Below are 12338 nucleotides of genomic sequence, written 5' to 3' on the forward strand. Positions count from 1 at the left end.
CCTCCTGAGTGGTGGGACCAAGGGCATGTGCTACCATAGTTAGCAAAAATACAGTTTAAAAAAATATCTTGGGAGAGCTATATCTTATTGAGAGAGAATGTTTTTTCACGGTTAAGTGCTTGCCTAGCATGGAGGGTCCTGGTTTCAATTACCAATATGGTTTGGAACAAAAAGAAATAAAAATAAGGCAGAATTCTCTGGAAAAAAAAATTGTGCAGCTGAAAATAGACATAGGAGAAGATCCTCTATGCAGCTTCAGCACTTCTGTTACACAGTGGGTCTGTGTGTGTGTCTGTCTGTCTGTGTGTGTGTGTGTACTGTGTGTGTGTCTGTGTGTGTGTCTGTGTCTCTGTGTGTGTGTCTGTCTGTGAGTGTGTGTGTGTACTGTGTGTGTGTCTGTGTATGTGTCTGTGTGTTTATACTGTGTGTGTGTGTCTGTGAGTGTGTGTGTACTGTGTGTGTGTCTGTGTGTGTGTGTCTGTGTCTCTGTGTGTGTGTCTGTCTGTCTGTGAGTGTGTCTGTGTACTGTGTGTGTGTCTGTGAGTGTGTTTGTACTGTGTGTGTGTGTGTGTCTGTGTCTCTCTGTGTGTGTCTGTCTCTCTGTGAGTGTGTGTGTCTGTGTCTCTGTGTGTGTGTCTGTCTGTGTGTGTGTGTGTCTGTCTCTCTGTGAGTGTGTGTGTGTACTGTGTGTGTGAGTGTTCGTGTCTTTGTGTGTGAGAGAGTGTGTGTGCATGTCTGTGTGTGACAGTATGTGTGTGAGACTGTATGTGTCTGTGTTGCTGTGAATGGAGGGGTGCGTGTGTGTGTATCTGACTCTGTGTGAAACTGCATGTGTATGTGTGTGTGTGCACATACTTCCTTTCTGTGCCTCTTCACTGCAGCCTATACAGGATGACAAAGATCACAGATGAACACGGGGATAAACAAGATGGAGACGCTGCTTCTGCACCATGGGTGCTGTGGTTGGGTCCCTTCTACTATGCCAACTCACCTGGGTCTAATCTCCAACCGGACCCTGGAGCCAGCCTGCCCTACAAAGTACAAGAATACCTCCTTCGTCCACTGCAGAGAGAGAAGGGAAGGGAAGACAGCTCTGAGTGTGGACAGGAGCTCTTACACAATGCTGACTCCCGTGACACAGCGAAGATCTACACCTAATAGGCTTGGGTTTGTGGGGACTGCTATTCTCATACCCAGAGACTGAGATCAGGACTCTGGCCCGGGAAAGAATCAGGAAAAGATCTCGCTTCCAGGAGGGTGGGTGCTGGTGCTGCCAACCACTGCCTTTCTTGCCTTCCCCCTCTCCACATAACTTCTCTCAGCCCCTACCCAGGCAAGGAGCATTGGGGATTTCCAGCGCTTAGCACTCCCAAGGCCAGGCCTGCTTCAGAGGCCACAGGGCCAGGGACCTGGGCAGGCAGCCTCACCCATGGGAATCCAGACAGCGGGAAGGGAAGCCATTATTTGCGGTAAATGGTGCTGGCAGCTGCGGTGTGTCAGGGGGCATGGGGGGGGCAAAAAGATAGGCCAAGGCAGACTCCCATGGAAACAGATATCCAGTCTCACAGGTTCATATGACCACACACTCAAAAACTGAGCCAAATCATGAAAAGTTTTGTCTAGACAATGTGCCTACATAGACTCAGGTGCTTACCTTGTCAGACACTCTGGAGCAGACACAGGCAAGACAGTCATGCAGACACACAAAGGCAAGTTAACACACATAGCCATACAGCCTGTCGCACAGATCCACAGACACAAATGCTGTCCAAATCCATCCCTTAAGCAAGCTCCTAGGTCTCACTGTGGAGCCCTGGCTGACCTGGAACTCAGTATTTAGAGCAGGTCAGCCTCAAACTCGCAGAGGTCCTCCTGTTTCTGCCGCCAGAGTGCTGGGATTAAAGCTGTGCCACCGTGCTGGCCCTTCTCCCTCCTTGAAATCTGGTTTGTCACTCCTATCCTACTGCCTGTCTTTGATGGGATAGCCTTGAATATGTAGATCCTGATCTCAACAACTTGACTCTTAGATCTTAAAGAATCACCAAAGGAGGGTCCCGCCCAGCGGCAGAGCGCTTGCCTCACTGGGTTCAAACGACAATGCCTCCCACACTTGAGAGTGGTAACTAGCTAATGATGACAAAGCCAAGTGAACACTTGAAGCTGCTCACATTGAAAAGATTCTCTTGTAAGAATTGCTGGAGTCTGGGCATGAGGTCACGAGCCTCTTTAGAAGCCCATCTACTGCTCACTGTAAACATGTCTCAGTTTACTCCGGAGCTCTAGGCTGTCAGACCGCTGACCACCCAGACCCAGCAAGCACTAGGGAAGAACAAGCCAGGCAGACATGCCCGATCCAGGCTGCCCTCTGGCAACCATCAAAGTCCCAGGTGCCCAGGAGGGAGCTGCTGACACAAGGCATGATCCCTTTTCTATATCCCTGTTAGGCCTTAATGTTAGCTACAATCCCAGTCTTACAGCCTTGCTCTTAAACCCAACTCCCACCTCGTTTCCAGAAAGAGACAGTGTTCCAGAGAAGGGAGATGCTGGTGAATCCCAGCAAGGCCTTTGTATGGCGAGGTGAACCTGCCGTAGAAGGCTGTGATGCCCCTTCTCCCTGGGACCTGGATAGCCTGCCCTACTTGGATGTGGAGAGACTTCTAACCTCACACAGAGAGCCCAGAAAACAGTCAACAAGCTCCCCCCTATCAGAGCAGAACTTCACACGGCACATAACCGCACATTTCTCCCTAGACTGTCTTAGAAGTTGAGAACCAACCTCCAACACACAATGTAACTCCTTGGCCAATCTTAATCCTAAATTCAGCAACCTACTCCATTCCCTCTCCAAAAGACCAATCCAAGACAGAGCAGTCTTTATCATCAAGAGTCACAGCCCAGCTGGGCGGTGGTGGCACACGCCTCTAATCCCAGCACTCAGGAGGCAGAGGCAGGCAGATCTCTGTGAGTTCAATGCCAGCCTGATCTAGAAGAGCTAGTTCCGGGACAGGAACCAAAAGCTACGGAGAAACCCTGTCTCGGAAAAAAAAAAAAGAGTCACAGCCCAACTCCAAACCCCAATTTAACATCACCAGAATCCCTGTCCTTACTGACTTTTGCCCTGATCTGTAACCACAATGTCAATACCTTAACTCTAGCCCTGTCCCAAACAGTTACACACTGTGTAATGTGTACCTCTATGCTGGGCACACAACTTTCACACCTTCAGGAACTCAATGGCTCCTGCTGGCATGGTTACCATCTTTTTTTTTTGTCCTCAGGGCATCTTATTCCTGGATGGCCCAGTGCTCTGCCGGGAACCCAGGAGCACCAAAGTGCCCAGGCCTTTTGACCCAGGTTGAATATGCAGGCCCATGAGTCCTGGCCCACCCCAAAGCCTCTTCCAGGATTAGCCCAACCCTTGAACTGAAATTCCCGCCATACCCTCCCCTTGGCTCTCGTCTGCCAAGCTTTGAGGGAGCATCTGTTGTGCTGGAGCCCCCAAGTAGGCGAGAGCATGAGGGACCAGGGCTGAAGGAAATGTGGCGTTCTAATGCGGGGATTTCCAGACCCTTCCAAGACCTAAGAAGCGAAGATGCCTACCCCAGAATGGCGCAGGTACCTGTCCCGGACAGGTAGTGGACTTACTGAAACTGGGGGAGGCAGCAGCACCCACAGATCCCCCTTCTCTCCAGGCACTGTCTTGTGATCAGGACAATTCCGCTCCATCAGGAGTTCTGGCATCAGCCGCGGTACCTGCTCTGCTCTCTACCCTCGGGTGCCAGTGTGGGTGTCCTCTGCCCCTGGGCCTCCATGGACCATCACAGGAACGGGGTTTCCCCAGGGGTCGAAACCCTCACACTAAGGACTGTAACACTTACGTGGACACTGAACTCTCAGATGGAACAGCGTCACCTTTTGTGTCCTTTCCCCAACTGTGTATGTCCAATCTGGCTCAGGGACCCAAAGAGGCTCTAGGAGGTAAACTCGGAACCTCTGTGGCTATGTTAGGGGTTCAAGTGGGACTGTGGGCTGGGATGAGGCTAGCCATCTGTTAAGAGCAGGGGACTGGCTGGGCATGGGTTCTTGGAGTCCTGGGGGAAAGTAACTATGTCCCCCTCCCTCATCTTGCCCTCTCTGCTAGCCTTACTCCTCCAGGTTGTCTCCACGCCTCCCTCTCAGGCTCCTGGGTCCTGTCACCAGTCTAGACAGGGTAGGGCAGGAGCTTGTCAGTCCCCTTTATTCTCGGGGCAGAAGTTTTTTGTCCAGAAGAATTTCCATCGCCATCAAACCTCCACTTTCCCTCAAGGCCCCTTGACTCTAAGCCCAGGACCAAGCAGGAAGACCCCTGCTGCCCCAAACGGAACATCTCTTTCAGGCTGTTCTGCCTCTGCTCAGAAGGAGATATTCCTGGTCTATGCTAGGAAAAGATTTCTGGATCTAGGAACATGGACCACGATGGGACCTGGGGGGAACGGGTACCACCAATAAGAGCATAAATAAAGGCAAGGGCAAAATGGGATCTCAAATGAAGAGAAGACCTAGAGATTTTAGGAGTTCCCCTTTGGTCCAGCGCTGGGCCAGAATTGACCTTCCTCAGGAGGGGTGGGGATCACCATTTTTTCCCTCGGGAGGGGTGGGGGTCATCTTTTTTCTCCCTCAGGAGGGGTGGGGATCACCATTTTTTCCCTCGGGAGGGGTGGGGGTCATCTTTTTTCTCCCTCAGGAGGGGTAGGGGTCACCACTTTTCTCCCTCAGGAGGGGTGGGGGTCACCACTTTTCTCCCTCAGGAGGGGTGGGGGTCACCACTTTTCTCCCTCAGGAGGGGTGGGGGTCACCACTTTTCTCCCTCAGGAGGGGTGGGGGTCACCACTTTTCTCCCTCAGGAGGGGTGGGGGTCACCACTTTTCTCCCTCAGGAGGGGTGGGGGTCACCACTTTTCTCCCTCAGGAGGGGTGGGGGTCACCACTTTTCTCCCTCAGGAGGGGTGGGGGTCATCTTTTTTCTCCCTCAGGAGGGGTAGGGGTCACCACTTTTCTCCCTCAGGAGGGGTAGGGGTCACCACTTTTCTCCCTCAGGAGGGGTGGGGGTCACCATTTTTCTCAGACCACCTTCGTTGTCTCCCACAAGCTCTCTGCCCATCTGCAGTGTGGGATGGAGCAGAACGGTCCCAGCTGGCTCTGTTGGTGTCATCCATCACATGCCTGGAATTACCTGGACAACCTGGTAAAAATACAGCTCATTTGGCTCTGTTCTGAGGTTCTATTTAGGATGGTCTGCAATAGTGACTGAGTTTTTATTTTTAACAAGCTCTCCAGGTGACACCAATGACTGTCGTACCTTGTTCCAGGTCCATGCTATCTTTCTTTTTAGAAAACTCAGGCAGGTTATGTATTAGCCTTTTCTAGGGGAACCAAAAAGAATGTATATGTGTGTGTGTGTGTGTGTGTATATATATATATAAAGGCTATTTATTAGATTGGCTTATACAGTACTGTCTGGGTGTCTTCACAATGGCTGACTTCACACTGAAGAGGCTGAGCCTGGTAGCTGATATCCACAACACTGGATAGATACCTCAGCATCCCAGTCTAGCACTGATGGTCTAGAAGAGCCTAAGAGAGCCACTGGTCTTCAGTCTGGAAGCCAGAAGAATCTGGATCAGCAAAGATATCAGTGGCAGCAACAGCGGCAGCAATGGAGTAGATGAACTCACCAGCAGACTCAAGGTAAGCAGGCAAAATGTCAAATGGTTTTGTACCTCTGACATTATTATAGCTGAATGGTCACTGGAAGGAGCCAATCCCCTCTATGGTGTGCCTACCCTGAGCTACCTGTCTCTATGGTGTGTCTACCATGAGCTACCCATCTCTATGGTGTGCCTACCCTGAGCTACCTGTCTCTATGGTATGTCTACCATGAGCTACCCATCTCTATGGTGTGTCTACCCTGAGCTGCCCATCTCTATGGTGTGCCTTTGATTAATGCAGTCAGGAAAATCCTGGGACCAGAGAAATAACTGGAGGGGTAAAAACATTTTTCTCGAAAGCCTGATGGCCTGGTAGGGTGGCAGTGATGGCGGCACACATCTTTAATCCCAGAATTCTGGAGGCAGAGACAAGTGGATCTCTGTAAGTTCAAGGCCAGCCTGGTCTACAAAGTGAGTTCCGGGACAGCTAGGGCTACACAGTGAAACCCTGTCTCAAAAAAGAAAGAAAGAAAGGAAAGGGAGAGAGGGAGGGGGGAGAGAGAGAGAGAGAGAGAGAGAGAGAGAGAGAGAGAGAGAGAGAGAAGCAAGCCTCATGGCCTGAGTTCAGTTCTAGGACCCACGAGAAAAAGGCAACTGCATGCATCTATAGCTCTATAGTCTCTCTCTCTCTCTCTCTCTCTCTCTCTCTCTCTCTCTCTCTCTCTCTCTCTCACACACACACACACACACACATACACACACTCTCACACACACACACATGCACACACGTGCACGCATACACACAGAGTTAATTATAAAAAGAAAAACTTTCATAGATGTTCTCACAGGCTATCTTATCTAGATATCCCCTCACGGGTGTGGCCTAGAGACTTATATCTTAATTACAGAGCCTGTCAAGTTGAGAAGGAAGATTAACCACCAGAGAAACCGGAGAGAGCTCAGTTCCTGGAACCCACTCTGGGTGGCTATGACTCCAGCTTCAGAACATATGACACCCACTTCTGGCTGCCTTGATACCTACATGCACACACATATGAACACACATAAAAAAAATAAATCTAAAAACAAAACACAACCTTAGTGTGGTGGCATACACCTTTAATCCTAGAATTTAGGAGACAGAGGCAGGTGGATATCTATGAGTTTGAGGCCGGTCTGATCTACATAGTGAGTTCCAGGACAGGCTGAGCTACATAATGAGACCCTAACGAGGACACTCCTTGTCCTGCCTTTTGAAAGACCTGATTCGAGGGCTCAGTTATCCTCCCAGCTCTCACACCCAGTCCCTCTTCTCTATAAACTATTCCAGCAGCATTCCCACCCCAAACCCTCTCTATCTCCTCCTCCCCCCAAAGTAACCCTCAAATATTACCCTCTGCAACAAAGGCAACATAACACGCCTAGCAAAGTTACTTTGAAAAAGCCACAAATAGATGGCACAGTCCTCAACAGGGGTCACCAGTCAGGTGTGGTGGCACACTCCTCTAGACTCTGTGCTCAGGGCAGAGACACGTAGAGAGTTGAGCTTGAGGCCAGCAGGTGTCACCAACCTCTGAGAAGCCTAAGAATTGATGTCCAACGGTCCCCCAATAATGGTCTCCATCAGTCACCAAAAAGTTACAAAAGATTCAAAGAAGCAGCAAGGTATAGCTCACTCACAGGGAAAACACTGAAAAAGAAACCGTCACTGAGAAAGCCCAGACACTGGGGACACTAAAAAAGAAGCTTACATTATTGTTACTTAACTCCCTTCAGATGGTTGCAGGGAACTCTGGACAAAGAAGTAAAGGAAGCCTGGAAACCATACAGCCTTGGGGATAGGAAGCTGAGAAGGCAGCACATGAAAATGCTGAGGATGGCCAGAGAGAGCACCTCACACCCTTAATCCACCATTTAGGAGGCAGAAGAGGACGATCCGAGTTCAAGGTCTGTCTGTACCACAGAACAAGAGCAAGGCTGTCCTGAGCTCTTCAGGGAGACGCCAGCTTAAAGACAACAGCAGACACGTGTTGGTGCAAGCAGAGTCTGTCTTAGCTGTCAGCTCTTTCCAAAAGACAAAAGAAGTGAAGCAAACTAAATCCAAATCTGTACAAAGAAGGAATTGATGCCTGCAAAGGCAGAGATCAGTGAAATAAAAAGCAGAAAGAAGATAAAGAAAAATAAAAGCTGGGTGTGGTGGCACATGCCTTTAATCCCAGCACTCAGGAGGAAGAGGCAGGTGGATCTATGCGGATTCAAAGCCAGCCTGGTCTACATATTTAGTTCCAGACTAGCCATGGTATAAAGAGTGACCCTGTTTAAAATAATAATAATAATAATAATAATAATAATAGCATTGGCTGCTCTTCCATAGGATTCAGGCTCATTTATCAAAACATACACACTGCCTCACAACCATCTATGACTTCAGTTCCAAGTGATCTGACATCCTCCTCTGGCTTCCATGAGTATTCCATGAGTGTACACATGTGCACTGATACATATAGTAAAAAACATGCATGTACACTTAATAAAATAATAAAAAAGTTTAAAAGATCAAGCCAGCCAGGGGCTGGAGAGATGGCTCAGTGGTTAAGAGCATTGCCTGCTCTTCCAAAGGTCATGAGTTCAATTCCCGGCAACCACATGGTGGCTCACAACCATCTGTAATGAGGTCTCCTGCCCTCTTCTGGTCTGCAGACATACACACAGACAGAATATTGTATACATAATAAATAAATTTAAAAAAAAAGATCAAGCCATTAAAGTCAGAAAAGAGAGTAGGGGCATCACTATAACTTGACATAAATAGGGACTCTAAGAGGGTCCTGTAAGCCAGGTGTGGTGGTGCACACCTTTAATCCCAACACTTGGGAAGCAGAGGTATACAGATCTCTAAGTTCAAGGGTAGCCTGGTCTACAGAATGAGTCCCAGGCCAGCCAGGGCTACATAAAGTCAGGGCTATCTCAAAATAAATAAATAAATAAAACAAAATACCAAAAGGAAATTAAGAAAACAATTACATTTATAACCGCATAAAGCAGAATACTTAGAAACTTGATCAAGTAGGTATCAGACTTGTGCTTTGAAAATTACAAAATATTGCTAATTAAAGCAGGCCTGAAGCCGGACAGTGGTGGTGTACCCCTTTAATCCCAGCAATCAGGAGGCAGAGGCAGGCAGATCTCTGTGAGTTCGAGGCCAGTCTGGTCTACAAAAGCTAGTTCCAGGACAGGCTCCAAAGCCACAGAGAAACCCAGTCTCAATCAATCAATCAATAATGAAGCAGGCCTTAATAAATAAAAGGATATCCCTGTCCAGTTTTGGTTCGGTCTGTATCAGAATCCCAAGAGGGAAATTGTGTAATTATAATCTCAAAAAGTGAAAGTAACAATTAAAACAACAACAAAACAAAACATAAGGATGCAGAGATGGCCCAGCACTTAAAAACAGGTACTGATCTTTCAGAGGACATGGGTTCAGTTCCCTGCACCCTCACCCACCACTCCACTTACAGACACACATAAATACACGATTTAAACTTAGAAACAAAAACAGTCAGAGGAAGCCTTCACGGGGCTGGAGCTGGTGGTACTGTTTTAAAACGAGCTATTGTGATACCAGCATCCCAGGCCACAGGGGAGAGGGGGAAAACTGGACTGGACAGAACTTTCCTTTCGGCTTTGTGCATACCAACAGGAAACCTGTAGGATGAGAGGACACATTTGCGCATCGTGCATCTAAATCAAGGCCTGTTATCAGGAATACATAAAGAACTCTTCATTGTTAGCTGGACAGTTAGCTGCAGGAAGGAGGGAAAATGTGTGGAGCCTGCAGGCCAGTGTGGAAGGACCAGGAAGAGATGAGGAGACAGGCAGTTAGGGGCTGACTGACTGTATGCTAGAGTTCACACTAACACCTCCCCTCCGCTGCAGGAAAAGGGGGGGAGCGAGGGAAGCTCAAGTGTCAGAATGCATATAAATAGGCAGCTAGCCAGTGGCAGCCCACACACAGACCCCAACTTGAGGCTGTCCATCTCATCCACGGCTTTGTCACCCTCAACTCAACCACAACCATGGCTCAGACGCTGGCTCTGAGCCTCCTTATCCTGGTCCTGGCTCTCTGCGTCCCCTGGATCCAAGGTACCAAAGAGGGAGAGGCTTTGGCTGGGAGAAGGGAGCTAAAGAGACACCTTCTGAGCTGCCTCTGATTCTGTGCCCCTACCATACAGGCAGTGACGGCGGAGGTCAGGATTGCTGCCTCAAGTACAGCCAGAGGAAGATTCCCTTCAGGATTGTACGAGGCTACAGGAAGCAAGAACCAAGCTTAGGCTGCGCCCTCCCAGCCATCCTGTGAGTGCAGCAGAGGGCTGGGTACAGGCTGGTGGTGGAGTAGGGGAGCTGTGGTGGGCCAGACTCAGAGCTCACCACCCTCCACTGCGCAGGTTCTCACCCCGGAAGCGCTCTCAGCCTGAGCTATGCGCCAACCCTGAAGAAGTCTGGGTGCAGAAGCTGATGAGACAGCTGGACCAGTTTTCAACCTCAGAGAAGCAAAACCCAGGCTGCAGGAAGAACAGAGGAGCCTCTAAGCCTGGAAAGAAAGGAAAGGGCTCCAAAGGCTGCAAAAGGTGAGGATGCTGAAGGGGTGGGGAGGGGAGCAAAGAGCTGCCTCCCCACCTGTCTCTCACACCCCTCTTCTGCCCTCCCAGGACTGAACCGACACAGACCCGAGCTCCATAGCCCGGTGACCACCCTGGACCCCCGGAGATTCTCCATGAACTTCGTCATGGCTTTATGTCCCACCTCATGGACAAAGAAGGGGCTAGAAAACAGAAAGGACTGAGGAGCCCCCGAGCAGCCTCCTCATGCTGGCCTTGCCACACCCTTGTCCTGCTTCAACCAGCCCATCTGCATGGTCATCCCTTTCTTGTACGGTAGAGCTGCCTTCCCTGGGCCAGACCCAGAGAGTCAGAAGAAAGACAGTCTCCCAGGGAATGAAGAAGGAGACAGCAGGACTGTCCCCTCTAGGAGGTCACTCAGGTCCCAAGACCTGACCTGCTCTCCCCAGCTCCCTATCCTTTTCCTTGCAAATATGATTTATACCTAATTGAATAAAAAGCTGCTCAAGCCTCAGCCGGAATACCTGTTTCTGGGTGCTTGTGTTTACAGGGAGTCGATGCTATTTCAGAGTGAAGTCACACTTTCCAGGTCCCACCTGGGAGCTCAGAACTGTGAACTCTACATTCCTACCTACTGCAACCATTGCTTTGTCTCCAGGGTGCCCAGATTCTTGATAGGTAAAGGGAGGCTAATGGTCAGGGTGGGCCAAGGTCTCTGAGGGAACTGCTAATGGAAAGAGCCAGAGTACGAGTGGGAACTCCTCACACCCATGCTCACACACTCACACACTCCATGGCTCTGCAGGCCTTTGAGGCCTCTCTCCCTCCCCGCCCCATCCTGTTCCGCACACTTACTCCAGGAATGAAAAGCCTGTTTCTTGTAACCCCACGACTCTGATCCTTTTCAAAAAGACACAGAGGACTCCCTTCTGACGGCTTAATGCAGCCCCCCCCCCCATCTCAGCCTCTTCTTTGGCTTCATGTTGTGATTTCTTTCTATCCCAATGTGGGTCCCTTGCACCCCTTAGCTTGCTTCCAGCTAGGAAAGCCTCCTTCCTTCTTTTCCTCTCTCCTGTGGCTGGTTAGGACCTACAGCCTCAGGCTCCTCTAATCTCTTTTACTGTTGTGGTTAGTATGCGTGCATGCGTGTGTGTGTGTGTGTGTGTGTGTGTGTGTGTGTGTGTGTGTGTGTGTGTATGTTATGTATTTGCATTTGTGGGGGAACATGAAGAGGCCAGAGGAGAACATCACGTGGTTTCCTTTAACTCTCAATCTTGTTATTTTAAGACCTTCTCTCGTAAACCTGGAGCTCACATTTTGACTCCACTAGGATTCACCTGTCTCCACCTTGTAATCCCAGACTTTCACATGGGTGCTTGGGAATTTGAACTTGGGTCCTTTTGATTTTGCAGCAAGTGTTCTTACCCACTGAGTCATCTTCTCAACTGTCTCCTCTAGTTTCTTGAAGCCAAGTAATAAGCCTCCCGGGACAGGTCTTGGGGAGTCCAGGATTCAAACATAAATCCACCTTTCTTTCAATAAGATTACAGCCAGGTTTCCTTCTACCTCAGAGCACAGACCCTCCAATCTCCAGGCAAGGACAAAGAAAACCACTGAGGAGCGATGGCGGTGTGAGAAAGCAGGGGACAGGTCCCGGAGGGAGGATGAGAAAGGCAGGGACCTAGGCAGTGCGTGGTGGATACAGCAACACCCTTTGCACAGAGCCTGAGTTGGCCACACCACTTACAAAATGGTCCAAGTGTCCACATCTGCCCCTCGCTCCTCTGGGGATTAGTGAAGACAAGGCAGTCAGGGGTGACCTTGGCCTACAAACTCAAATGCTCTCAGCTACTGAACTTGGCTCCAGCTTATTTAATTTTTTTTATGGTTTTTTTTTTTCAAGACAGGGTTTTTCTGTGTTGCTTTGGAGCCTGTCCTGGAACTAGCTCTTGTAGACCAGGCTGGCCTCAAACTCACAGAGATCCACCTGTCTCTGCCTCCTGAGTGCTGGGATTAAAGGTGTGCTCTATCAC

At 49.5% G+C, this 12338-nt stretch overlaps 1 protein-coding gene across 1 annotated transcript; it reads left to right on the top strand.

Moving 5' to 3' along the window:
• Positions 1-9675: 9675 nt before the first annotated feature.
• Positions 9676-10819, top strand: Ccl21 (C-C motif chemokine ligand 21). Its single transcript, XM_075968081.1, has 4 exons — positions 9676-9829; positions 9919-10039; positions 10132-10314; positions 10396-10819. Exons 1-4 carry the CDS (start codon positions 9763-9765, stop codon positions 10424-10426), a joined length of 402 nt encoding a protein of 133 aa, XP_075824196.1. The 5' UTR covers positions 9676-9762; the 3' UTR covers positions 10427-10819.
• The last annotated feature ends 1519 nt before the right edge of the window (positions 10820-12338 follow it).

Source organism: Microtus pennsylvanicus, chromosome 3 (genome assembly GCF_037038515.1).
Source record: "Microtus pennsylvanicus isolate mMicPen1 chromosome 3, mMicPen1.hap1, whole genome shotgun sequence".
NCBI lineage: Eukaryota > Metazoa > Chordata > Mammalia > Rodentia > Cricetidae > Microtus > Microtus pennsylvanicus.

Coding starts and splice junctions, on each gene's coding strand:
- Ccl21 (XM_075968081.1), top strand. CDS start 9,763: ATGGCTCAGACGCTGGCTCTGAGCCTCCTTATCCTGGTCCTGGCTCTC. Junction 10,040..10,131: donor TGCGCCCTCCCAGCCATCCT/GTGAGTGCAGCA, acceptor TCCACTGCGCAG/GTTCTCACCCCGGAAGCGCT. Junction 10,315..10,395: donor GGCTCCAAAGGCTGCAAAAG/GTGAGGATGCTG, acceptor CTGCCCTCCCAG/GACTGAACCGACACAGACCC.